This window comes from Empidonax traillii, unplaced genomic scaffold (genome assembly GCF_003031625.1).
Source record: "Empidonax traillii isolate 1590-97213 ecotype Southwest subspecies unplaced genomic scaffold, ASM303162v1 scaffold144:size1428860, whole genome shotgun sequence".
NCBI lineage: Eukaryota > Metazoa > Chordata > Aves > Passeriformes > Tyrannidae > Empidonax > Empidonax traillii.
This window is the reverse complement of record NW_020955337.1, coordinates 501,486-527,935: the sequence shown is the minus strand read 5'-3', so window position 1 is coordinate 527,935 and position 26,450 is coordinate 501,486. Positions and strand designations below refer to the sequence as shown.

At 40.7% G+C, this 26,450-nt stretch overlaps 1 protein-coding gene across 8 annotated transcripts in view; it reads left to right on the top strand.

The window, feature by feature from the left end:
* WDFY3 (WD repeat and FYVE domain containing 3) overlaps nt 1-26,450 on the top strand; it is a 173,514-nt gene that overhangs the window by 17,768 nt on the left and 129,296 nt on the right. For 5 of the 8 annotated variants that reach the window (XM_027884426.1, XM_027884424.1, XM_027884421.1 and 2 more), the window contains exon 1: nt 22,219-22,327. In XM_027884426.1, the coding sequence (XP_027740227.1) occupies nt 22,299-22,327 (29 nt within the window). In that variant the 5' untranslated portion in view covers nt 22,219-22,298. Of the gene's footprint in view, nt 1-15,918; nt 16,014-22,217; nt 22,328-26,450 lie in introns of those variants that run through there. The other 3 variants (XM_027884425.1, XM_027884423.1, XM_027884428.1) reach the window with 2 other exon arrangements.

Genomic DNA, 26,450 nt, shown 5'->3' with positions numbered 1-26,450 from the left:
TTTAAAAGCACATGTTGCTTTTAGGGGAAATAAGATGTTTTTAGTAAGGGTCAACATAGAATTTGATGGTTAATGCTTTAGCAAGCAAAAAAGTAATGTTTGAAACTACAGAGCTCCTCCTCTTTAGTAGGATTTAACATGTAGTATTTCATTTATTAGATACTGTGCCCTAAAAGGACTTTTTTTGTTAATTATTTGTTTTCTTTATGACGAGAAGGGCGGACATTGTATAACTTTTCAGGCAGCAACGATTATGCAACTGATCCTGTTATTGTGGAGCCAAAGTCCTTCCTAGTCCCTGAGCACCAGCTGCTTGTGTTCTGGTTGCTGCTTTTTTCCCTTTTCTTTCTTCCTCCCTGCCCCCCCTGCTTTGTCTGCGAATGAGTTATTTTCTTTCCTGTGTTGCTGTTTCCTTCTTTTTCCAATGCCAATGAAACAGTAGCTCGTTTGGGTTTATTCTTCAGTTCAGTATGTTGCAAAATCAAACTGTCTTTGTATATGATGGGAAGAATTAAATGTGTAGAGCAGTAGAATTGCTTGATATTTTATGGATGTATAAGAAAAGGCATTTGCTTGGATCTAAATAAAACACTGCAAATGGCCTTTGCTGAAGCTAAGGTCAAAAGTTACAAGTTCATGTTCTCATGATATTAGAAACATGTAAATAACTGGTGTTTGTTTGGTTTTGGTTTTTTTTTTCCTTCCTTCAAAGAGTAGGCCTGAAAGAAATTTTAATTCTTCTCCCCAACCTTGCCCTGGGATCACCAAATAAAATATAGTACTCCTGTGTATAAGATGAGGTAGTTGTAAATCTCATGCTTTTAGAGCCAAATGATCTCACTGCAGTATAATAAAGACAGTCAATATATTGTAAAAATGCTTGCCCTATTCACACTTCATTTTCAGTTCACAGTTTTATGTCATGTTGTTTCCATTTCACGTGACATGGCTTCCTGTGAGCTTAAGTGACCAAGGCAGGCTTTTTTAATCCCTGATAAACATTTGGAAACCTGCCTGTACAGTACTGTGTGATGGGACTAGAGCTGGTAGACTTCTAGTCTACAGTGCTGTGCTCTTCCAGCTTACAGATGAAGTGAGTACACCATACACGAGTCCCAGCAGAGAAGAAATAATAGTTGATCTGTGATACCACACGGTTTGCTACACTTTCATGTCAAGTGTGATCTGCATCAGTTATAAATAGGCTCTAGCGCTTAGTGCCCTATATCAGGAAATAAATTGGGGTTAAGGGTTTAAGGTCCTTATTTAGTTTGTAAATCTTATGCTAAACAAGTTACAGCGAATACAGAGGATGCATTTTCTTGCTCATAGTGTCTGTAACTGCAGATCAGGTATTTGGGGAGATGGCAAGATGCTGTCTTTGTATAAACTTGTGGTCCTTTTCTTCTGAGCCATCTGTGTCGGAATTTCTTTGCCTCCAGTGACAATGTGCCTCTGCTTTTGGCAGACCAGGCATACAGAAGATGTTCTCTTTTGAAGCCAAAAGACTGGATGCATAGCATGTATACTTTAGTCCTGTCTACTCATACCTATGCCCCCCAAGTTTCTCATGACAGGGACATTGAGTTCTGCTTATAAGCCATTGTATGCTGTAGCCATGTTTGTCACTGAGTCATTTGATTATTTCCATTGTTGGTGAGGATTCTGTGAGAATTCTCACCTCAGCCCTGCAGAGATGGCACTATGAGTGCATCTGTACTTCACCAGAGCACCTGGTGCTGGGGAAGCCCAGGAAGTAATGATGAGAAGCGAAGGATTGAAGAGATTTTTCTGGAAAAATACATCAAAATAAAAACTAGACATCGTGGCTGGCTGTTTGTAAGTGTGGTGGTGGGAATGACCTGGCCTGATGTAGAGTTCATGAAAGTAATGCTTGTGTAACACCCAACACTTCCTTGGGAATTTTGAGATTGCTCTATAGACCGTCTTAGTGAGATATTCTGTGGTCCTGATCCCACTGTATTCCTGGAGTATTTGTTGTTTGCCCCCATGTCTCTGCTTTATATGTGTGTTTTTTCCAACTGATTCATCCTGAGTTTAAGTGTTGTGATCCTCCAGAAGCATTCAATGACTTTTTAGCAGTTTCAGTGAATACATACATAAATTAGCATGTGACTCTCTGGTTGTAGTGGCGTGTTTGACGAGGTCTGGTATAGACCGGTAACTTAAAAGATTTTTTTTCTTAGTATTGTTGAGTTAGAAATCATAGGTATTAATATAGGAGGAAGATGTTTCTTCGCTACTTTGGAGAAAAGGCCCCCCCCCCTTTATATTTCCCCTCAGTGCACTGTTGAGTTTGGTTATTGGAGAGTTTATTTTCTGTTGAAGGCAATGGAAAATGATAACTCTACATGTGCTTCTATCGAATTGCTGGTGAGGGTTGGTACCAATTTACACTGGTGTTGGGAAACCCTGGAAATAAACAGCAACTCGAGTCCAGTAATATTCTTGAAGAGTTTCTTTTTCAGTCTGTACTCTCTCCTGTTAAGTGCTTTTCAGATTTTCTAATTAACTACTACGGACATATTCATGTAATGTTGATTCTCCTAAAAGAGAGTTTGAAGTAATCCATCCGTTGCACCTTTACCCTTACGGGAGGTAAATTTCAATTGTGTTACCTGGTAAGAAAAGACTCGAGAAGAACTTTGATCAAGAGTGGTACTTGATTACAGTATTTAGAGGCTGTTTACACTTCAAATCTTGATCAGGAAGAGAACTGAGGTGGTAGCTTTTCATTGCAGAGACAGCAAAATATTATTGCCTAAACTAGTCTCTTTAGAGAAACTAATTCCAACTTGAAATCTTGTGACAGACCTGGGTTGCAATATGAAAATCTGTGTTGTTTAAAAATTCAAAAGCGTGAGGATCTAGTATCTTATCTTGGTTAAGCTTTTTTTTAAAAAAAGAAGCAAGTGAAGTCCGTTTCAACTAGGAAGTTGATGATATCAGTAAGTTTAATTACTTGTCTCATACTAGACAAGCATTTATGTTGTTTGCTGGTTCTGTGATACATTCCTTGAGCACTGTTTAGGTAAAATCTCAGTTTGTGAATGTCATTATTCTGGGACCTTGCAGTGTTCAGCTGTGCTCCTCATTTTGTCAGAGAAAACCTAAATATTTCCAGTTATGTCATGAGAAGCCTGATTCCTTCAAAATGTGAGCTTTGGTTTGTTATTTAATTATGTGGACAGCAAGCCAAATGTGACATTTCTTTACAGAATTGGTAGGAATCTACAGTCAACAAATTATGATCAGCTGGTGTCTTTAGAGGTATTTATCAAAGTAACTGTAGGGACACTTCCTTTCCCCTGGAAAAATATATCCAAACACAAATTACAGTTTAAATAGTGTTAACGGCTTTTGTACCTCACCATTTCTTAGCTTTCCTTTTACTTCATGTTCACTTATTTCTTATGTAGTAGAATAGTAATGGAACTTTATGATATTATGCTAGGGTTTGTTTCTTTTTTTCTCCATTATGGACATATTTTTTTGTTAACACTTTGGTTAATGCACAATAAATTTTAACCAGTCATGCTTTTCTGGTTTACTCTGGTAATTCTAATGCAGGATTTTCAAATAGTGTTAACTCTGCAATAGGAAAAATAATTGCGAACAACTTAGATTGCATGAGTAGTAGGATTTTTTCATTTGGTAAATACCTCAAGTGGATAGTAGAGAAAGAAATTGTAGAAGTATGGTGGTGTTGGTGGCTCACAGGCAGAGGAAGAATAAGTGCTTCCATTATATTTGCAGTAGGTTGAGTAAGAATGTGTTAAGGGCAAGGAAGGATCAAGATGTATCATCAAGCTGTTACATTCCGCTTCCTAAATGTTGTCCCATTTCCCTCCCTCAGCAAAAAATCCAACCCAAACTAAACTAAACAACCCCCTCCCCCAAAAACCCGAGACAAAAATCCAGACAGAAACATGAAATTCATGAATCCACAGATTCATGAACTACAAATCTCTTAGAAGTATTTGGATAGAATATAGGATATGATTCTATGCCTGTGTAACAGGGAGAGCTGCATGCATAACTGGAAAATGAGTTCAAATTCTGATCTTTTGATACTTTGCTTCATGGTTGGCCATGCAGATCACTCAAATAGGGAGGTAACTGGATGACTGAAGAGACATTGTAATTTCATATTGGCAAGTGACATTACCTTAAGTCATTCGCTGTCTTTAACTTTTTTTCCCCATGTATGGGAATGGAAATGGTCTGGATCTTAAATTTGCATCCATGTCTTTTTACAGATGTTTGAACATTCACCTGTGTTTTTCTGTCTAGACATCATGTCTGAAGTCTTGACAGGACACATTTTGTGTGGAGGACGTGCTTAGACAGAAAGAAAACATGGAAAACTAAATGTGTTATCTGCATTCTTACACTTCCAAGTTCTTAGGATTGCTAGGCAATACGTCAGGTTACACTGTTAATTGGAGGATAAAAATGGGTATTATTTAGTGATCAGAATCTGATATAAGTTAATCATGCTCAGGAGTGTATATTATGAGATATCTTTGTTGGCCTGTGATCTCTCTCTCGGATCTAACAGCTCGGAAGAAATGAATGAATGAACTGAGGAAGGAAGGGATTGTCTAGGGACACACTTTCGAGAAACAGACTAACATGTTTCAAGTGCTGAGTGCTGCTTTCTGAAAGAAGAGAAAGAAGTACATGGTCATAATTTTTGCAGATGATTTTAAGAGTGACTCCATTTAGACACTTTTTTTTTTTTTTTTTGGTAGTACTTTTACTGCAGTACCTTAGTTTCCCTTTGGTTAAAGGAAAAAAAAAATAATTTTTTGAGTTCCAGTGATGAGCCCATGTTGGCAGGTCTGAACCCCCATGTGTGCATGGGGTCCTGTTCTACTTGGAGGTCACTAAATGAAAAGATGACTTTTACTTTGGACACTCTTTGATTTCACATTGCAGAATGAAGCAGTTACTGGGATATTCAGTATCACTTTTAGTCTGCTAAACTTTTTTTTTTAAAATTTTAAAAATTTTATTTCCAACACTTGTATTATCTGGTCAGAACAGGAAAAGTTTGATTCAAAATGAGATCCTTGGCAGCTGCCAAGAAGGCAGAACCCAAAGCTGTGAGGACTTTTCAGACAGTCTGCAGGACAAGCTCTCCCAGGAACATAGTAAATATTCTTGGACAATATTCAGAAGGTCTGTCTTCTGTCAGGACCGTGGTAATAGTTAAATGGATTTATTTGTTTCCAGGTAGCTACTGGAATAAGGCATCGTCTTATTTACCATCAGACGCTGGTAAACTATGCAGGAAAACAGGCATTTATGCAAGTTGTTCTCTTAATGTTTCTTTTCTAATATACCTTGTTACTTTGTTTAAGTCAGGAATTACTTGGATTTGGAGAGAGCTATGTGAATATATACTAGTCTTGCAAACTCAGAGTACAAAAGACTGGTTACGTAGGGTTGTTCAAGGAGCTGAGCTCATCTTCTGTGAGATGAGAATCAGGGTTCTGCAGAACCCTTCTGAGATGTGAAGGCTGGCAAATCATGGTGAGATGACCAGCATCACAGTAGCTACAAAACATTTTATAGCTGTACAGGTACTTTGGAAACAGACTCTGGGAGCTGAAGAGTTCTGGTATAGAGTGTGATAGAATAAGTAAGTCTTTATTATTAGGATTTATATATATCATCAACTTTGACTTGTCCAGTTACAGTGTTGAACAGAGTCTTTGGGCTTTTTGTAAACATTTAAAGATGTACTGATCTGTTCCTTTGGTGATCAGGATACTAATTGCCTTATCTATATCTGACCTGGCAGAATTCTCTAGCAAAATGAGATGTTGACCCACAGATTTTCTCAGAACAGTAACATTTAATTTAACAACGAGGAAGCAGTTTCTTGAAAAATGTACAGTTCAAGACTTGGAATCCAGCGTCACTGACCAGAAACGAGTTCTTGCAGAACAGAAATAGCTGGCTGGAAACCCAGAAATGAAAGATCCTCTGCAAATTGTTTTCTCTGATCCCTGGATATACCTGGACACCAGCTGTGCAGCACGCAGCCCAGGAACAGTGTGCTTAGCCCAGGGCAGGAGAGCTGGTGGGAAGTCAAGCAGCCTGGCTGGCCAGGTACCTGGAAGTCTGCTTCCTCTTTGCCTGGTGCCCTAATTTTCCTTTCACTCAAGGAAGAGGCTCAGTGCTGTGCCCGTTGTGAAGCTTTGTCCAAGGCATTTGAGGGAGGACACTGTTGAAGGGATGCATGTAGCCTAAAGCTGCTGTCTGGGAAACGCAGCGGCATCTCCGTTATCTCTGGGACAATTTCTCCATGTCGCAGATGGGCAAAAGCAGAGATGCAGGAGTTAGCTGGGTGCAAGATCATCTCTTGCCTTTCTGAACATGTTACCTGAAGCGCAGCACCATGCAGATAGCTGCACTGTTGTCAAAGGCAGCTCACCAAGGACAGCTGCCTTTGGGTAGTACCATAATCTCGGCTTGACTCTAGGTAGGACCGCCAAAATGTTGCCATGCTGTGATTCTCTGTGATCCTTGTTAAAGAAGGGTTGTTAGCGCAGATTAAAATGTTGCCCCTGCACTGGGGGGTGCTGGAGAAACACTTGTCACAGGACTTGGGTGCTGTAGCAGGTGGCTGGTAGAGCTCTTGAGGAAGCTGCTTGAAGTTTTTAGGGCTGGGTGCGAGTCAGATACAGAAGACTCTGCTAGTCAGTAGTCAGGGGCTCTGTATGCTTGGGAGGGCCTGTCCTCTGCCCACCATGGTCTATAGTATGTCTGCTTTCTGTTCTTTTCCTCCTGTTTTTCATTCACTGCAGACCTAATGACTGGTTTTCTGGCCTCCAAGCAGATGTCTGGAAATGAAATTACGTCCACTTGTGAAAGGTTGCCTTCCTTGTTGTAGAGTAATAGAATCAGGAGGAAGCTGAAGGCTTCAGAGGGAAAAGAATCCGTGCAATTGGGAGATTTGGGAAAGCAGAATAGTAAGTCAGCTGACTTTGCGCATTAATTGTTGGATTGAGACACTGGGATTAAGACTCAGTATATATATGGCAACAGGGAAAAGAACCTCTCGAGATGTCTCAGGATGGAAGAAACCTTGGCAGGCCTGTAGTCCAACCTCCTACTTGCAGCCAGACCAGCTTTGAGATGACACCAAGTTGCTCTGGCCTTGATCCTGTTGTGTGTTGAAAACCTCCAAGGCTGGAGACAGCACAGCCTCTCTGGGCCCCATTCTAGTGCCTCTCCATCCTCAGTGGGGGGAAAAAAGCTTCTCGTTATATGCAGCCTGAACCTCTCATGTATCAATTTATACCTGTTGTCCCTTGTCCTCCCACCATGCAGTGCTGTGTAAAGTCTGGCTTTGTCTTTGGTTTGCCAATAGCCTGTGGCACCTTTTAATATAGGTCAGCCTTCAGTCCATGTTAGGAAATTGTAACTTTGTGATTAATTAAAGTAAATAAAAATGAGTATGAGCTTGGAATTAATGGCAGGGATAACATAGTGATATATTGATTACATTATGCAATATAACATCAGTGAGTGTAGCAATATTGAGCAAGCTAGCATGTAAACACTAATTGAGAGGGAAAAATCTTTATTTACTTTTGAGTGTATTGTTTGGAACAACTTACACACTTCTCTTTGTAAAAGAAACAAATAACCACCCCCCACCGTCAAGGCAATTGAACATAGTACTAAAAGTCATGTTTCAAGCCTCCAAATGTTATCAAGGTAGCTGATCTGTTCTTAGGAATGCCACAGCATCTGTCCTCCAGGCGGGTATCTGACCTTTGGATTTCAGAATTTTAGATACCGGTGATTTAGATAATCAGGGTTTGTCTCTGTATCCAGAGGGTTTTATTCATTCCTGTGGAAAACTGAAGGACTAGCCAGGCATTAGCTTCCTGAAATGTACAGAGAAACCCTCTCTTTTATTCTGGTTTCTGTTTCTGATTTGATGAAGCAAAATGCTATGTGTGTTCAGTAAGGTTTATTTATTCCTCATAAATAAAATAATAGCTTGTATAAAAAATACACTCACTATTTGAATGTGTATTTGACTGATTAAGGGCCCTGTCCTGTGATATTTGATCAACTTAGAAAGTATTTATATAGTCATTAATCTTTATTTTATGAGATGTGACCACTGTAGAAATGTTGACTCTCCTTATCCTCCTGGAGATGCACAGGAATAAGATGAGAGGTGCTGGACATGAGCAGCACAAGGTCATTTACAACTAGAGTAAAAGTTTATACCATGAAGCTAAACAGTGGTAGTAGGATTTCCACCCTTGGAGGTGCTCAGGGCTCTCCTAAGACCTCTGAGCAACCTGATCAAAGCTGACTCTGTTCTCAGCAAAGGTTGGGCCTCATGACCTTCGTAGATGCCTTCCATCCTGTATCATTCTGTGCTTCCATGTGGACAGCATCCAGTATTTTGTTGACAGAAATCATAGTGCTATAACATTAAGACCCCCTTACTTAATTTGAAAACCTCTGTGTAAAAAGATAATGCTTCCTATCGAGCAATATATTTGATGAAATTTTATGGCACAGGTGACCTGCAAGTCAGTTCAGTGTATCTACCTAGGGAGCATCTGGAGTTTAACGCTGACACATTGTGATTTATTCTACAAGAAGCACTTTTCTTTGCTCTTAAGTGCAGAAGACTGTTTATGGGTGACTGTGGATTAATGTATCCTTGGCAAAGACTTCTGTAAATTGAGGATCGAGTACGGTAGATGAGAGTATTCTGAAGACAACTTGAAATAAATTTTACTAATCTATTTAAATGCACATGGGTTTGATGGTTCATTTGGAGGAGGAATTAGCATTTATTTCCATTTGGAGCATCAGCTTATAGTAGTAGATATTATCAAAGCTTGCAAATTTAATTAGGGAGTAATTAAAAGGTGAAGGAACATGAAGCGTGTATGACAATTTTCTTGTTCCTTTTTCAGGCTGACTTTGGCTTTGACTTGATATAAATCCACAGTTTATGGAGCATTTCTTCTTCTTTCCAGTGGCATAGAAATCAGGGTTTGCTTTAAGTCCTCCTGACTCTTCCAAATGACTGCAGCTACATTGAGGCAAGATTTGGACTGTCCAACAGAGCTTGCCTGCAATAAAAGAGACTGGATTTATTTCCTTGACTTTAATTTTCTTGCTTTAAAAAGGCTTGAGTTGTTGGTGTTAAACTTCCCTTGGTTTTAAATTCTACCCAGTGCCGAATTGTTCAAGTTTTCTTTTGTGTGTGTTCTGCTCTCTGTGTATATATAGGATGCTTCTGGAGGAGACGTGAATGCAGCTGCAGCTCAAGCAGTTTCTTTAGGGTGATGCCTCCTTTTATTGTATTTAATTGCACTTTGCTTATGTATCTTATCAGGCTTTGCTGTGTTGGAAAGAATCTGGCTAAAATGCCAGAGTAGAATTTTTTAGGAGGAACTATTTGAAAGACACAGGAGTGTGTGGTGCCCACGATACCTGTCAAGGGGCCTTTAATTTGATTGCATTGAGCTCTTGGATGACTTCATTGGAGAGCAGCAACACTTAAGAGTTGTATGTGTGTATTAGAGTGGTTATAATGGTCTGTCAGTAAGACCTCTTTTCTGAGGGTCCTCTCCTTTGCTATTGAGCGTGAGGTGGTCTCTGTGTTTTCGGGGTTGGCATGGAATTCGTCACGCTGTTGAGCAGAGTGGGGAAACCTTAATTTTTTTTTTCTAATATGTTTTTCCTTCCTCTCTAAACATAACTGATTGCTTGAATTATATATTCCCCCTCCACTTCCAGAAATTTGTGTTTAAGGTGTTGGTGGTGTTTCCTCCCTGCTCACCACTGGTGTTTCCAAGCTGGGTTACACTGGGTCTTGGGGATAGCAAAAACGCTGAGTTATGGATGACCCTATTCTAAGTTGAAGTTGGATGGAGTAATAGTTGATGAAAATTTTAAGCAGTCTGTGGTGACAAGTGCCTGTAGACCTGTGTCATTTTTGCTGTTTTGTATCTATGAGAAGGTGAAGTGTTGCCTTAATGCATTTCCTTTGTCTTTCTTGAGAATGAGGAGGTTAATGGAGTCTTCACTAAGGAAGTATGCATTCATTTGGAAGTATGACAAGAATGCCAAGAGTTTGATTTAAAAACAAAAAGCAAAGGAATCCAGTAATACCTGTGAGGAGAAGAAAGTACCTGGGTTGCTGGAGCTGTGAATTTTATTGAAAACAGATGTGGTATCTTTACTTGTTTCTGCATGCAGTTTTACAGTGCTAGGGTTTGTTTTAACAGAAACAGTGAATAAGCAACAATAACAAAAGAGGGTTCTGGAGGGAACCAGGCACTGAAGTTCTCTACCTTGAGGTTTTTATTTTTTTGTTTTTACAAATGAAGGTGACCCTCATGTTGTCTTTTATGGTCTCCTCTTTGTCAGAGGGAAACATCTGGGTCTTTCATCCTGATCCTACTGTTAAAACAGCTGGAGGTACTTAGACAACATATTGCCCACATTTGTTTCTCTTCTCTCAAATTTTATGTACAGCAGAAATAAATTGTTATCAAAGTTATTTCTTACCATTGGAGGCAGTATGAATTCTGATATTCACTCCTGCTGGTATCTGGTCCTGACCTCTCACCTCATCTGGCTAAAGATGGTCTTTGTCATCATGTCCCTTTGTAGTGCGTCTGAGAGTGCTGCAGTGAGCTAGAGAATGCATGCTAAGCGTACACCTTTGCTAGAAAAGGCAGAAAATGTACTTGGATCACATAATGTTTATGATCCCTTTGATTTCCTTCAGTTAGAGGCAGGATTTTATCCCTGTCGGATGTGGAGTAAATGCTAGCACTCAATTACTGTAATTCCCAGCAACAGCTGTTTTGGGCTTCAACATGAGTGCTTTGTTCAGCTCTCACTGATGTGTGTTTAGTTTGTAGGTAATGTCTTCCTTGATTTCTCTTTGATAAAACATGGGAGTTTTGTAACATGGAAGCAGGTAGGAAAATGGCTTGCTAGGTCTGAATAGGTTTTTGTTGAATACCTGTGGTGTGTGGCACAGAAGAAACCTAATGCTATTTTAGGGCTTTCATTTTTTAATATTCTGATGCCACCAGTACAGTACGCATAAACTTGATAAACATAGTTTATCTGCACAGGAATACTTGAAAATACCGTAAATAAGGGGAAGGCAGCTAAGATGGAAGTCTGCAAAACATTTGTATTTCTTTTTCAGAAATGAGGTGTACATAAAAGCAGATTTTTATGGTGTTACATTATCAGTTTTCTTCTTTGCTGAAACCAAGGGGTTTGTGAGTGCTGAGATTTGTTATTCCTCCCTTTTTGTATGATGTCTGGTGCAGGTAGCAATCGACTTCTGTTTGATTTGTTTAGCTCTAGAAACAGTGAATGCTGAGGTATTCAGTCAAAAGTAAAGACCTACCTAAGCTCTTGGTTGAATACCTTGTTGGATGCAGGTCTGCAAATGTTTGTTACAGCAAGCAAATTATTTAAATAATGAGGACGAAGAAGTAATGGCAGCTAAGAGAAAATATTCAAGTCATGCATACATATTATTAGAATTGATTTAAACTTAACAGCATCAGTTCTGGAGAAGGATGTTTGGATAAGCAATAGTCAAAGTTCAACTGACTATATCCTTTGTCTTAACAAAGAGATGTCTATAGTAAAAGAGTGCATTTATCATAAAATACATATTGACCAAATGCATTTTGCAGTTAAGAGAGCGAAAAAGCTTTTGTTCATATGATGGAAAAATATTTTTTATAATCTTACTGCATAAATAAACTCTTCAAGGAGTGCCTGTAGTTTGGGACTTGTCTGAAAAAGCAGATGTCTGTTAAAGTTAATGGTTAGTGCTGTGAAGTATCACTTATGTTTTTATTGTTCACACTCAAGCTGGCCACTCTAATACTGTGTTTTGGGAAAACAGTTGCAAATTACATGTTCTGACTCTTTGAACCAAAGGAAAACCCTTCAGTGCAGCAGGGAGCTTTATGTAAGCCATGGGTGGGGGAGTGTTTTTGGTGACTGTAACTTGTTTTTCTGAATGACACTTGATTTCTGGAAAATAAAGGCTGTGGCTGCTGCCAGGGTTCAGTGGCGGGTCACGGAGATGAAGTGGCGCAGAGCTGGGAGCCGGCAACACGGCTTCTCCGTCGTGCTGCCGTCTGCTGAATCACACGCTGCCTGTGTGTACAGCCGTGCAGTGTTCCGGGGATGAGAAGTCATGGAGGCTTTTGTTTGGCACTGCAAAGGGAACCGTGGTAGCTCTCTGTTGTATTTGTTACTGGTCGTTTATTTTTTCATGAGGTAATTGCCGCTTGAGATGCTTTTGAAATGGGCAGGAGAAGACACCGGATATGAAACGGGCAATTGGGTTCTTCGCTCTGCTGCTCTTCCATTAGGGGTTTCAACAAACTCTGGATAGTGTGCTAATGGGAAAGCCATTAGCCAGAGAGCAAGGTGCTGTGTGTCTGGCAAGATGCAGTCTGATTCAGGGGGAACTTATATTCCTTTCTGCACCCTTTCAGTGGACAGAAATGGGTAAGGAAGCCTGCAGGCAGTGCAGCCATGGAGTACCGTACATGCTTGCATGTCACATTGTCCCTTTGGAGAGTCAGGAACTTAGTTCGGATGGAGAGAGCACGAATACCCTGAGAAATCTTCTAGGAGAGGTAAATTTGGGTTGACTGTTTGGAAAACATAGATCCTTTCCTCCAGCTAAGGAGAGGAAGTGTTTGTTTTCAGTTTTTAATACCAGTCAGTGTATTTGCCAGAGGTGTTTGTCCTGTATGACAGAGACTCCTCTAAGTGAGAGGTGACCAAGCTATTCTGCCTCCTTGGCACTGACTAGAAAGGGTTCTCCTTTCTCAGAACTTGCAGCAGGATTTTTGTCCGAGAGTAGCGTAGTTGGAGGATGCACGCCAGCTGCCATTTCTGCCTGGGATAGTTCTGAGCCTTCACTAGGCTGGGGGATGTGAGGAGACTGGTGTCACTTGAATTGTCTTGGGTGCTTACAGAGTTTTAGTGCGTGTGACCAGTGGATTCAGAGCTAAGCTATTTTGTTGCATAGTTTAGTTACGTTTCTTTGGAGGATGTCTGTCTTTTGGGATATTCAAGGTTGAAATCGTCCTTTTTCTCTTTGCTGTAGTATAGGTGGGGTGTGCTACTGGCTTTGCAGTCACTTTTGCTAACTCAGCTGGTGACCATGGGGAGAATTAAAGCTTGGGCAATACTAAAGATTGGTTGGTGTAAGTAAAGTAGGGCTGCTTTATTTTTGGCATGAAGGAAGGCATTTAGTTCTTTCTAACTATGTTTAAACAGTACCTCCTGTTCCACTCTGTTTATTGGTTTTGAGGCTGCAAGTCAAAACAACTCGTTTTTTGCAGATGCTTTTGATAAAGTATTTCTTAAGCTATTGTGACCCTGACAAAATATGGAAGTAGGATAAATGTAAGGGAATCAAGACTTAGAGACAAGGCATTCCAAGTGTACTGTGGGAATACAGATAAACCAGATAAACTGTAAACTTTTGGTTCAGGACCAAGTAAATAACACATGTGAAAGGGGGTTGCAAGCTGATGCTACCCTTTAATTTCTGCTCAGGTAAGCTTGTGGGTTTTGAGTTCTTGCAGTGTAACTGGTCGTTTGAGCCTTGCAAATATAGTAAGTGTTAATTAAGTTTGACACAGTCACAGCCTGATTTATTTGGAGCCCATACCTGAGACCTCCATTGCCTGTATTTAAAAATAAAAATCTATTATTTTGAACCTGAGAGGTTGTTGGTTATATAATAAAGTTCTTAATAGAGTAAAATGTAGTTGAAGGTAGGTGAAACTGCATTTCCCTATTTGTGTTAAGGTTTACAGCCAAGCTCGTCCCAGTAACTGTTTCTATGATAAAAGGACTATTTGTTTATCCTCTTAGTTTAAATATTTACTTGCTTCTGTAGAGATAAAATACTACTTGTTATTTCTGAGTTCCACAGTCCAATTTCTACTGTTTCTCATGCTGTGCACACATGTGGAGTTTGGTACTGGCTGGTCACTCTTTATTTTTCCCTGTGAACAGATGAAAGGGAAGGGAGGGACAAGACAGGTAGGAGCAGAGGATAAAGGCTTTCCAAGGACACGTTGTGTTGAATTAAGTGAGGATACTGTAGGGTGGTTCTCTGGGCTTGATGGTTCTGTGTGGCAGCGTGAGCCTGCGTTGTGTTGTCCAGGCCTAGTGTTAAGCTGGACTTTCACACTGGCAGAAGAGAATCTAAGATACTGCATAAATCATGGGCATTGGTGCAGTGACACTGTGTGGCTGGATTCTAGGATATCTGCCGGTCTTGAGTTTATCTAGTTTATTTTATCTGTGCTGACCACTGCAGGTGGGTTTCTGGAGCTAATCTCCGGAGAAAATAATTGTAAGCAGATGCTGTGTGAGGAGGAAAGGTAGATGAGTTGAAGTAGCAAGGATACTTGAGAATGCTAGTGAGGGGAACACATCAAGTACCTGAGTGGATGGATCCCTCTGGAAATTGAACTCATTAGCCCATCATCCTGTGTACTGGTGGGCATTGGTGTGTGTTTCTTGCTTATTGCTCAGATGTTTTCACCAGTTTCCTAGACTAAAACAGGAGTATTCTTTCTAAAAGCAATCAAAAAGCAAGGGCCCTTAGCTTTACAACAAAATAAACAATTTACAAACTCCAGAGAGTCTCATATGGCATATTTTGTTAATTGACTTCCTATCCCTGTACTAGGGGTGGCAGAGAGTTTTATGATCATGGAGGGTGGAGTTGGGAGAGAACTCCTGCTTTAGTTGTTAATGCTGAACTCTTGCACTTGCCAGCAAGTTACTTCAGTTCTTATTGCGCACAACAGCATTGTAATAAAATGTTTTATTGTTTTAAGCTCTGCAACACGTTTCTGAGCAAGATTTTCACATTAGTGCCATCTCTCTCACAAATCCTTTCTAAGGTGCCTGATGCTGTGCTGCCTTTTTTTACCCATGTCAATTCACCCCCACTCCAGAATATCTTCCCTTCTCCCTTTAATGTACAAAACAATAGAACAACAAATGATGTGAATTGCAGTATAAATTTTTCCCAGTTACTTTAAGTCTGTACTGTGTAGTGCACTGCACTGCCAGAACACCTGTACTACTGGTGCCACATAGGGTTGACTGGGAATCGGAGGTAAAATAATCAGAGGTCTGCCATCTCATGGCTAATTAACCAAAGTGCAGCATTTCTCTTAGTTGTTTACTGGGTCCTACGGTGAATAGTGCTGGTTTTGCTGCCTCTGCCACCTGCCTTGGGTTAGCTGGAGTATGTCACCATGATGGATTCATGGAGTCATGCTGAAGTGAGCTCAGACCTGGTGCCCCTTGTTGGCTTGTGCGTGTCCACTTAAAAATTCTAAGATGAATATTTTATAACTCTGAAAAAAGAGTCAGATAAATTAGGGGAGAGGCCAGGGAAAGCCGGACGCATTCGGGAGCTTCACAATTGCTCAGCTGGGTTGGGGTCAATGCAGCTTAGTTCTTATTCTGCTGCTGTAATGACGAGAAATCACTTAGTACCTTGGAGGGATGCTCTTGCTGATCACGGGCTGTCAGTGCATTAATTACCGGTCTTGCACTTTGTATTAACTCTCTTAGCAGTTCATGTGCTCTCAGCAAGTAACATTTAATCAGGGAGATAATACTTATTTAAGCTTACTGCTGTGTGTCAGTTTCTAGTTTGCTACAGTTCCTTTCCCAGGAGCTATTTAAAAGATTTCTTAGGTTTGTGAAAGTCCAGTTGTCATAGGAATGACTGCTCATCCATTTCAGAATAGCAGAGCTCTGTGATTTTATTGTCACATTTATATTCTAACCTTTTTCTCTTTTACCTAGTGAGAGAGCAGCTTTGGTGTTGAAGAGAAACCTCGGAAAGGAATGGGCCCTGTTCTCTTGAAGCTGTTTGCTCTGATCCCAGGAATGCTGTAGAGGTTAGTGACATGAATGTTGAAGGGCTTTTGTGGAAATTGCCTTTTGATTTGTAATTGGCACACTCTTCAATAAATTCTCTGTGCAGCAGTTCATTTGCCTGTCACAGAAAGAGAGTAAATTCAGGCACTGTCAGAACACAGTCAGCTTAAAATTGCTCTACCCAAACAAAATTTAGGAATCTGTTTATCTGTGTAAATGCTGCAGAAATGCATAGCTGGGTGGCCACAGAAAGTTCTGTGGGTGCAGTGCCTGCTCAGAGACAAGCTGCAATAAACTTGCAGGTTTTAATTGATAGGTTAAAATACCCAGGGTCAGAATGATGATGATACATGAGGTGGTAATACATGATTTGCTTTTGAGCTTCTCAAGTCTCTCATTTTTACTTTTGAGAGAAAAATGCTGCTGCTCTTCACTAGAATTGACAGGCTAGGAAAGGTCCATTCTGTATCCGCACAAAGGCAAAGTTATTTCTACTTCTGTCTCAAGTGACTTGATTTCAGTATTCTATCCTAGTTCCTCTGGATTATGTACAAGATGTACAGACTGATTGCTGTGAGTGTTTTTCCCAGTAGCTGTATAGTCCTCCTGCAGATACTGTGGCCTACAATACAAGAGGCTTCCTCTTGCAAGTAGAATATTCAATCTAGTTTGCTTTCACGTTTTTTGGGAAGCTAAAGAGGATTAAGTGGATTCATCACCCAGTGGGTTTCTTCTTAACTAGTGAAGTCAAAAAAAGCTTGTATAGCTATCAAATCCTGTAATGCTTGGTTTTGCTGATGAAAAATAAATGTAGCAAGTAAAATTGGATGAAGTATTGGGAGAGGGAGTGGAAGGGGTAGCCCTGTTGAAGTGCTTCTTAGCAAAGGGATGAATTTCCATGGGAACAGTTGACTTAAAAATCTGTTAAATCTGTCTGGTTACTGTCAAGGATTCTAATCTTTGTTAGCTTACTTTAAAAGCATAGATGTGTGTGGTGTGGCTGCCGAAGAGTAGTGTCAAAGCTTTGCTAGAACACCCTTTAACATATAGACCCTTTTTGAGCAAAAAGAAAACCAACACAGTAGAAAAAGACTTCACAGACGCAGAAAGTGAAGAGGTGACCCCGGTGGGAAAAGGCATTAGTACAAGGAAATGCTAGCTGACATTGCTCTTTGAGGCGTGTAGAGCTCAGCAACTGCTCTTGTAAGGGGTACCATTTCTTACTGAGAGCTTTAGTTATTCATATGTTCTCACCATCTTTATCTTACTTCATATAAAACCAAGAGATGTAAAGTGTTCAAGGCCAGTTATCACTTCTAGTTTAACAAAAGCAGACGGAAAGACAAAAATCCCCAAACATATCCTTCCATCTGAAATCCTGCATTCCAACATCAATGCTTTCATTCTAACTCTGTGCTGCTGCTTTTGTTTCCAATGTTTTATTCATTAACAAGAAAATAAAATCTATCCACAAGGGGGTCTAATAGAAATATGCCTTTTCTTGCTTTCATAGAAAATACCTTGCTACCTTCAACCTATTGTGTTTAGATTCTTTTTTGTATGTATATATTCTACTTTGTGGAGAAAAAAAAAAGATGAAAGGCTCATTTCCTTTCTTGTTAGCCTCCCTCTTGACTTAGTAGAAATTTCAAGCAGAATCTTGAATGCAGGCTATTTTGTGACTCTGAGAAGACTGTCTTATTAGTATCGTGATCTGCTATTCGGATACTTATGTAGGAACTACTTCCTTGGAACTTAATGCAGCCTGTTCTTCCTGTTCCGAGGACATGCAAGAACTGGCAGAGCTTAACAGCTTGGGTATAGCACTGCTGTGGTTCTATCCCTTTCGGAGCTGAGCCTGCTATATTTCATTTGGTTGAGCTCTCCATGGGGCTGCGCTGAGTTTCGTTCCAGCTGTGGCGTGACTTACCTGCAGCTACGTGGATAATAGTGAAACATTTGATGCAGTTTATGAGCACACAGAAGATAATGAGATAGGGGAAGACAGCCAACCAACATAAATTTGCCAGGGAGAAAATTGTGTCTAACTGATTAGTTTGCTTCCTTGACAGATGATTTAGATTAGTGCATAAGGGAGGGAAGGGATAGAAGTGATACAAACAGAAGTGTATGAGGTTTTGAAGGATGTTCTTTTGAATGTAGTATGTGTAGTGTTTTTTTTTTAAAAAATGAGATCTTCCCTAAATTACTATATTGCAAGAGGAAAATTTATTAAAAATGGTTGATTGGAGCAGTTAGCAGGGATTCAGTATCATTTGGAAAGGCATTTGAAGTAGGCTTCTTTAGTTGCTTGCCATGCCTGGATTTGTCAATAATGGCATCCATGATTTAGATCATGGAGTAGAGTCTACTTACAAAATGAGCAGATGATGTCAGCTTGGGAATAGAAGGGCACTACAAAGGGTTTATATGAAGGTGTTTGTAATTGGGATAAGCCAAGTGTTCGTGTGTGTGTTCATTTGACTTGACTCACCCAGTGTTTGTTTTTTATACTACAGTAGCTCAGTCAGTGTATATAACCTTACTATGTTAGGTTGAGTTTACTGAGTTGGATGGCCTCTTCCAACACAGTTGTGATAATTCTGTATCCTTTAGTAAAATTACACCACTGAAACCCAGAACTTGAGTGGAAGTGGTTATTACTGTAACAAAATAGTGTATCTGCATTTGGGGTCTTGGGGCATCACTGAATTATACATGTGGAAAGTAAAAAACTTTTGGAAAGTCCCGTGATTTTTCTCTTGTGCCAGAGAGGAGGGAAGGTGGGCCACTGTAGAGTACACAGCTGCTCTTGAAGGCTTCTAGCAGTGCCACCTCCTTGTCTTTTCATCCTTGGCATAGCAAACAGATCCAGCTGGGAACCTGACACAGGGGCTGCCTCCCTCTGCTTGGTCTCCATAATGCAGCTAAAGCAGCTGGTTCGACTAAAAGCAGGTGGTCCTGCAGCCCCTCTTCTCTTCCTGCATTTCTGTGAGCACAGTCCAGAACACACACTACCATCCCAGTTGCCGTATGAGGTTCAGGAAGGATGGAGGGGGAGGGGATGGGGAGAAGCAATGCTTGAGGTGTTCGAGCTGTGAGTTATTGTTTTGCTTGTTGAAGATGTACATTGTGGAAAAATAACTTCTTTATCATTTATTGTTATGTTGCTGGAGGAGTTATCAGAGCTTCCCTCAGCACCTCAAGCCTTTTTCCTTGCAGGATGTTGCCCTAATGTTTGTTTATTTATAGTAGTTCCTTTCTGCCACAGAGAGAAAGTGCATGAGTAGGGAGGAGTGACCATATTTTTTAAGAGCTTTTGTAGATATGAAATGTGGAAATAACTATCATCTGGGATGGTGTTAGGGAAGTCTGACATACTGCTTTGTTTTAAATTCCCTGTGATAGAAAGGGATATTTGAGTGCCGTGCTTTTGTATACACAATGCATTTCCCATAGTTGTCAGGTTATCATGAAAGATTAATTTCCTGGCTCCCTTAGAGATAAACACCAATATTTCACACTGGGTCAGTAATTTTGGCTAGTGATGGATTAATGCCTGAAACTCCTTTTGACATGTTCCCATCTGTTGGTGATGCCGTAGTCTCTTATGGATGTGAAGCGTAGTGAGGGGAAAAATTTTTTGAGGTTATTTCTGTGGAGATGCTGTTTCTGTGATCCCTGCTGCTGTTTTCCTGACTTCCTGGAGTGTGGCTCTTTCTCTTTGGTATCCTAGTAAATGTTTTTCTAGCAAAACTACAAATTAAATTGATGGTAGATACACTTTAGCAGCAGAGACCTGATGCACCAGTGGTGTAATTGGAATGATAAGAATGCTGTGAGTGTTTCATGCCCCATCTTCTGTCCCAAGTAGGGGGTGTTGGAAGAACCACTACTGATAAGTGATAGCCTGAGAAAGGCAAGCCTTAGGCAGTCCCTTGGAAAGACTCTTAAGTCCCATGAATTGAAACAACTGGAGGCACAGTAAACCTAGGTTCAGAGCTTTCTCTTGTTTGATTATAACTTCAAAAAGCTGCCTGGGAGAAATTTCAAAGGCAAGTTCCTGTAGATGCAGGAATAGCTGTTCAAAGCTGGGAGATGAAACTTTTGCGCAGCCGTTTTTATAAGTGAGGAGATAATAGTGGAGAAGTGGGCTGCTGTATTGCAGTGAGAGTATATTCAACTACTGTTTACTCCTCAGTGTTGCTGAAAGGTCACCTTAGGGGAAGACAGCAAAGTCGCCCCTGTAGTATCTGCGTGAGAGAAGTGCTAGGAAGAGACTGCTACTCTCTGCTTTGCCTCTGTGGTTCGGGATGACGAAACTCTTCCCTGTGAAAGAGATGGCTATCTTACTACACCTTCTATCTAGTCCTCTAACATGGAAGCCTTGCAGAAATAGTCTCTCTAAAAGGCAAAGTGCAGCCACTCTGAAAGACCTCGTGCCTTACACCGAAGTGCTCTTTGCTAGTCAGGTTGACTTTGTTGCTTCTGTGCAGTTTGTCAGAGTTGAACGGGTTGCTCTTTTGACTGATGCTCTTGACCGTGGTAATAGAAGTGAAGTTGTCACTGTGACTGTGCAAACTTTTCAGCATGCAGGATACTCTGGTGCCAAAGGCTGTTGTTGCCTGGATGGGTTGTGGGAATATGTGTGTCTGTTTGTACTCATTTTATGTAATACATAATGATGCTTCAGTAAATCGCTTTACTTCAGGTACCTGAACATTGCTACCCTTCTGAGCTCTGTGTCAATTACTCAGCTTTTAGAGCATCCTTTCGCAGTTCAAAATAACAGCTATTATCTAACAAGCTGATGTAAAAATCCTGAACACCCTCCTCTTTCTCTTACTCCCAGGTGGAGCAACCTGGAGTGTGGATTTTAGGCAGCATCTGAAAATTCTGACAGAGGAGTAAAATCAAATCAAAGAAAGGAATGTATGATAAAAATGTAAAGGAATATATGGATGTATAAGGGAAGAAGCCTTAGCTGTGATACTATTGTTGCAATTAAATCCTAGTATTGGGCATTTATTTACCTAATTCTTAAATGTGTCTTAGTCAACATATTGCTGGGTTTCACTCTGTTTATTGCCTTGTGTTTGTCTTAAAAATAAACAAGAGCAGTTATCCTCATTCTGTGCACTGCCACTGCTTACTGTCAAAGCTCCAAAGGGACATAAAACTAGAGGAAAAGGGATAGCATGGAAAAAGCCTTGTTTTCAACCTTGTGGAGAGCGAGTTCTGTCCCCAGGTTCTTTTCATCCAGAAACAGCCAAGCCCTGTGCAGGTCATCCAGATGAGCCCATACGCCTTCACAGGTGCACTGCAGAGGCCAGGACTTGAATTAAATAACTAGTAAGTGATTTCTGTAGCTGTAAATGACGTTAGAGTGCATTTGAAATATAATTACTGCCTTTTTTTTCATGTTGGTGGTGTTTTTTCCTCTAGCAAGGAAGTATATTTCCTTAGTGTGTGTGCTGTGTGTATGTGTAGATGAATCCAAGGGGAGGATGTGAGTAAACTCCACTTCGGTAAGTTGTGCTTTTTGCTAAGTGGATGTTTAGGCTCATTTCCTTGGAAAATACTACCACTTCTGAATAGTTGTTTTTATTAAAATAAAACACACAGCAGTTCTAGATTGTATGTTGCTGTGCATGAAAGTAGCATTATAGCTTTACAATAGTAAGCACTGTGAAAAAAAAATACCAAAACCACAAAAACGCCTCAACAAACCCCCAAAAAGCAGAAAAGTTAAGAAAAATCCACATTGTATCTGATACAGATTCTAGTAAGGAGTGTCTCTTGTATTTATTTTTTTCCCCATAAAAATTAGTTCTATTGTAACAGAAATTGAAACATATTTACTTTTCTATGAGATAAGTAAAGCAGGAAAATGTCATCTTACAAATTAATTTGTCAGCCGTGATACATCACTGTCATCTGCAGTGACTGTGTTGCAGACCAGATGTCTCTCTACTCGAGTATACAGTTTTTTCATCTTGATCTGCTGCTTGTGTGATTTTTGGTTTATTCTTTGTAAAGCAGCTGTGTCAGTTATCATGGCCTGGGCAGGAGGAGGGATCCCTTCCCTTCATCCGCTGGGAGGGACCAGCTGCTCCTTCCCTGACAATCACACCCACCCGGGCACTGGTACAGTTGGCGCTGGGGGATGTCGGCGCAAAGCTCGAGAGGTCCAGCTGACTGCCAGAAGGATGTTTACCAACGAAGGGCTGGCGGTGGCTTGTAGGCAGAGGAACGTGCTCTCTCCTATTAGTGGTATCTTGCAAGGAGAGGATTTGAAAACTAAGATGCTTGCGCTGAACTTCAAGAATTCAAGGTAGGATGAGACCTAAATGAATCCAGCTACTCTTATTTCTTTGCATGATGCTTTTTCTCCCCCCTAGATTAGCATTTAGTTACGTGACTAGCTTGTGTGAAGTTGTACTTCTTGTCAGACTCTTCTGGAGTTGTACTTGCTATTACAGGAGAAACATAGCCAAATGACAAGTTGAGATTTAGTCATTCCACCTAAGGATGAAAATAATTGATTTTAGTTTGACACGTGCATAGTTTTCGAAATACAGCTAATATGAGCCTTTTCTCAAGTGCAGTAGTTCTGCTGTGAAGCAAGCGTGTTATCCACTTATGTTAGACAGTATTCATAGGAATTTAACAAAATTGGAGAAGAACCGATCATATTAAAATAGTATTTTCCCCATCTCTGAGTGCTATAGGCTACAGTTTTACTCTTTGAATAAGAGAAGCTCACTTTTTCAGGGATTTCTAGCTGTCCTATTTAATTTTGTAGTATATTGAAAACTTGGGTTGAGGAGGAACAGATTCACTGTGAAATATAACTTTTATTTTGGCATTATTGCCAAGCAGGAATAGAACATAGCTAATGAAGGGAAAAAGAAAAACAGTTTTGAAAGTAGTTACAGTAAAGAATAAATACACCAACTCCTTTGCTGGCAATAAAAAGTAAGGTAAATAACTATGGGTTTTTAAAATGTTGCAGTTTTATCCCTATATGAGAGGCACCAACTTTAATGTCCAAGAATATCTACACCCACTTAGGTCATTTAATAAGTGTGCCAGTGAACATCTGAAGAAAATTTTGACTGGAGAACTACAGAGAACTGGAAGAATGCATTCAGTGAAGCAATTAATATTGCTTTAAAAGTCTTCAGTTTTAGTTTGCTTTATATTTGTGGTGTTTGGTTTTTTGTTTGTTTATTTGTTCAGGGTGACCATGACCTTCCTGGGCAGCCAGTTCCAGTGCTCTGCCACCTCAGTGTAAAGTTCTTTCTCATGTTGAGGTAGAACTTCTTGTGCTTTACTTTCTGGCCATTGCTACTTGTCCTGTCACTGGGCACCACTGAAAACGGTCTGGCACCATCCCCTTGGCACCCACCTGTGAGATATTTATATGTATTAATGAGATCCCCTCTCAGTCTTCTCCAGACTAAACAGGCCCAGCTGCCTCAGTCTCTCCTCAAAAGAGATGCTCCAGACCCCTCATCACCTCTGTGGCCTCCGCTGGACCCTCTCTGTCTTTCTTGTACTGTGGAGCCCAGAATCAGACACAGCACTGCACATGTGGCCTCATTAGGGCAGAGTGGAGCAGCAGGATCACCTCTCGTGACCTGCTGACCGCACTCTTCCCGATGCACCCCAGGATACCATTGGCCCTCCTGGCTGCAAGGCCACACTGCCAGCTCATGATCATATTGCCATCCAATAAGCCTCCAGATCCTTCTCTGCAGAGCTGCTCTTTAGTAGGTCAGCCCCCAGCCTGTGCAGGTACTTGGGGTTATTCCTCCCCAGGTGCAGGACCCTACACCTGCCCTTGTTGAACCTCATTGGGTTTCTCTCTGCCCAGCTCTGCAGCCTATCAAGGTCTCACTAAACGGCAGCACAGCCTTCAGGTGTATCAGCCACTCCCCCCAGCTCGTATCATCAGCCATCAAATGGCGTTGTGCTGGGGGATTGCATATTAGGAAAGATTTCGTCATGGAGAAGGTTGTCAGGGATTGGAAGAGGCAGCCTGAAGAAGTGGCCAGTCACCAGATGGTGACCCTCAATCACCATCCGTGAAGGTACTTAAAAGAAGTTTAGATGTTACACTTGGGGACATGGTTTAGGGCTTGGCAGTGCTGGGTTAAGGGTTGGACTTGAGGATCTTAAGGGTCTTTTCCAACCTAAATGGTTCTGTGATTCTGTGGTGTATGGTTTGCTGCAGTTGATTCCAGTGGAGCCCAGTGGATGTCTCTGGACTATTCTAGTTTCAGTGCAGGGGAACCCCATCTAGGAAATGTCATCTCAAGAAGAGTCCATTAAATGCTGTGTTTGTGGTGCCCAGCTTCTTCACGGTGTATATTCAGAGGGACCTTTGCCTAGGGATATGTAGGGAATGGTCAAGTTCTGCAGCTTCCTGTTGGGTGCAAACAGACAGTGGAATAATGTAGTATTTGGAAGAGATCGGTTACTGTGTAAAATGCAGTAGAGTTGTGTGTGCAAGTACTTCTACTGCTTTTCCATTCATCTCTGGCCTGAACTGCTAATTGTAAGGTGTTGGGCTGTTTTGTTTTGTTTTGCACTTAGGAATACTATGACCATGCAGCTTAAGACATTAATTTACTTCCTATTGCTTTAGAAATAAACAAGCATTTGTGCCCAGGGTTTAATGCTGATTTAAATGCTGATACGCTGCTGGTTTTGTTGCAGTCTTTCTGACTAGATGGTAGCAGAGAGACGAATTTTATTACATCAGCCAAACGTGCTGGTAGGATCACTTTGTTGTTTTTCTTATCCATGTTGTTAGAAACAAGGGCAGCTCTATGGAGACAAATTTTGCAGGTAATGGGCTTCTGCTTACTGCTCTTTCATATGCAAATTTCCTAAAGGCAGAAGAAATGTTCTGCTTTTGGGTATATAAATGGCTGTTTTACATGGCTGGAGGAACTTCATGCTTTTAGATTGCTGTTGGGAAGAAAAATCACTGCAACCACCACCACAGATGGGGGCCTGCTTTGTGGAATACTATGGTCCTTTTAAAAAAATCCGATGGCTTTTTTAGCTAAATATCAAAACTGAGCTTAGACTCGCTATTGTCATTACTGAACTTGCTGTATGGGGCTACAGTGCTTTGTGCATGGCCTTGCTGCTGGGATGTACAGGCTCCTGTTCCAAGTTTGCTTCCCCATTTTCACGACCACACACCCCCACCCCCCACTACTTGGAAAGGCAAACCGACCAAAGCACTCTTCCCCATTCCTAATAACAGCTCATTGTTTCATTATTGATTCTAATGCAGTAACTTTTCTAGGAAGGCTTTTTTTACTTTGCTTGTTTACTGCGAATGCATGAGCCGCCCTCTGGAACACTGCTTTTTTCCTACACATTTATTGATGTCTGCCTGCCAGCCAAGCACACACACTTGTCTCTTCAGATCCCAGATGTTTTTTTTTTACTTTTTTGTTTGTTTCTCTCTGTGTGTGTCCGTTCTACTCCCACCCTCTCACCCCTTTTTTTTTATTTATCAGGAGCTTCTTAGCAGTGTTTCCTCTCCTGAATTGCATGGTTTAATCACTGCCATGCAGGTCAGGTTGGCACACTAAAATTTCAGTTCTGCTCTATCCCCAATGGACTGTAGTACTCTATTTGTCCTATTAATGCAAATCAGTTTATATAGGCCTTCTGAAACCAAACCAGAACAAGAAAGCCAGCATTCAGAGATACTCAAGATATTTTGCCACAAAACACATCAAGAATTCAATTAGAATTTGCTTGCCAAGAATACTGGGGAAGCAAATAGCCTGTTCTGTTTTGGTTTGGGTTTTTTAACCAGTTGTTCCCCATTTTTATTGTATTCTGCATATTTTTCCTGACACTGCAGAGGTTAGTTGGTTTATAAGCTTCTGGTGTAATGCTCGGATTGATTTCTCCATTTTGGATGATTTTGCTGAGGTCCAAATGTTTTTGAGATGTTTCAATTCCTCCAGCATGTGTTGAAAACCAGAACAATTTTTCAGTTCCTACTTTTCTTCATTATATTTTTCAGCTGTAGGTGTTTGTAGCAGTATTGAGGTTTGCAGGATAATAGAAGTTTGCTTATCTGCTGTGTTGCCAGCTTAGCAAGTGTGATTAACACTAATCTGGTAAATCTTAATTTTCAAAAATCATCTGCTGTGTTTACAGTATATGCATACGGGTAACACTGAAAACCAGCATTTTTATTTCCCAAGTCCAAAACCTGTTAACTTACTAGGCATAATTTTCCTGTAAATGAGTGTTCCAAAAATACATGTTGGTGGAGACATTTGTCTTATTTTTGTCATCTTTTGTGTCTGTTCCAGCCAAGTGGGACTTCGCTTCTGCCTACCAGGATTTTTCTGTTACATGTATTTTTGTCTCCTCAGTTCCCACATTTCTCTGGCAAACAGTGTCCTTTGCACTCC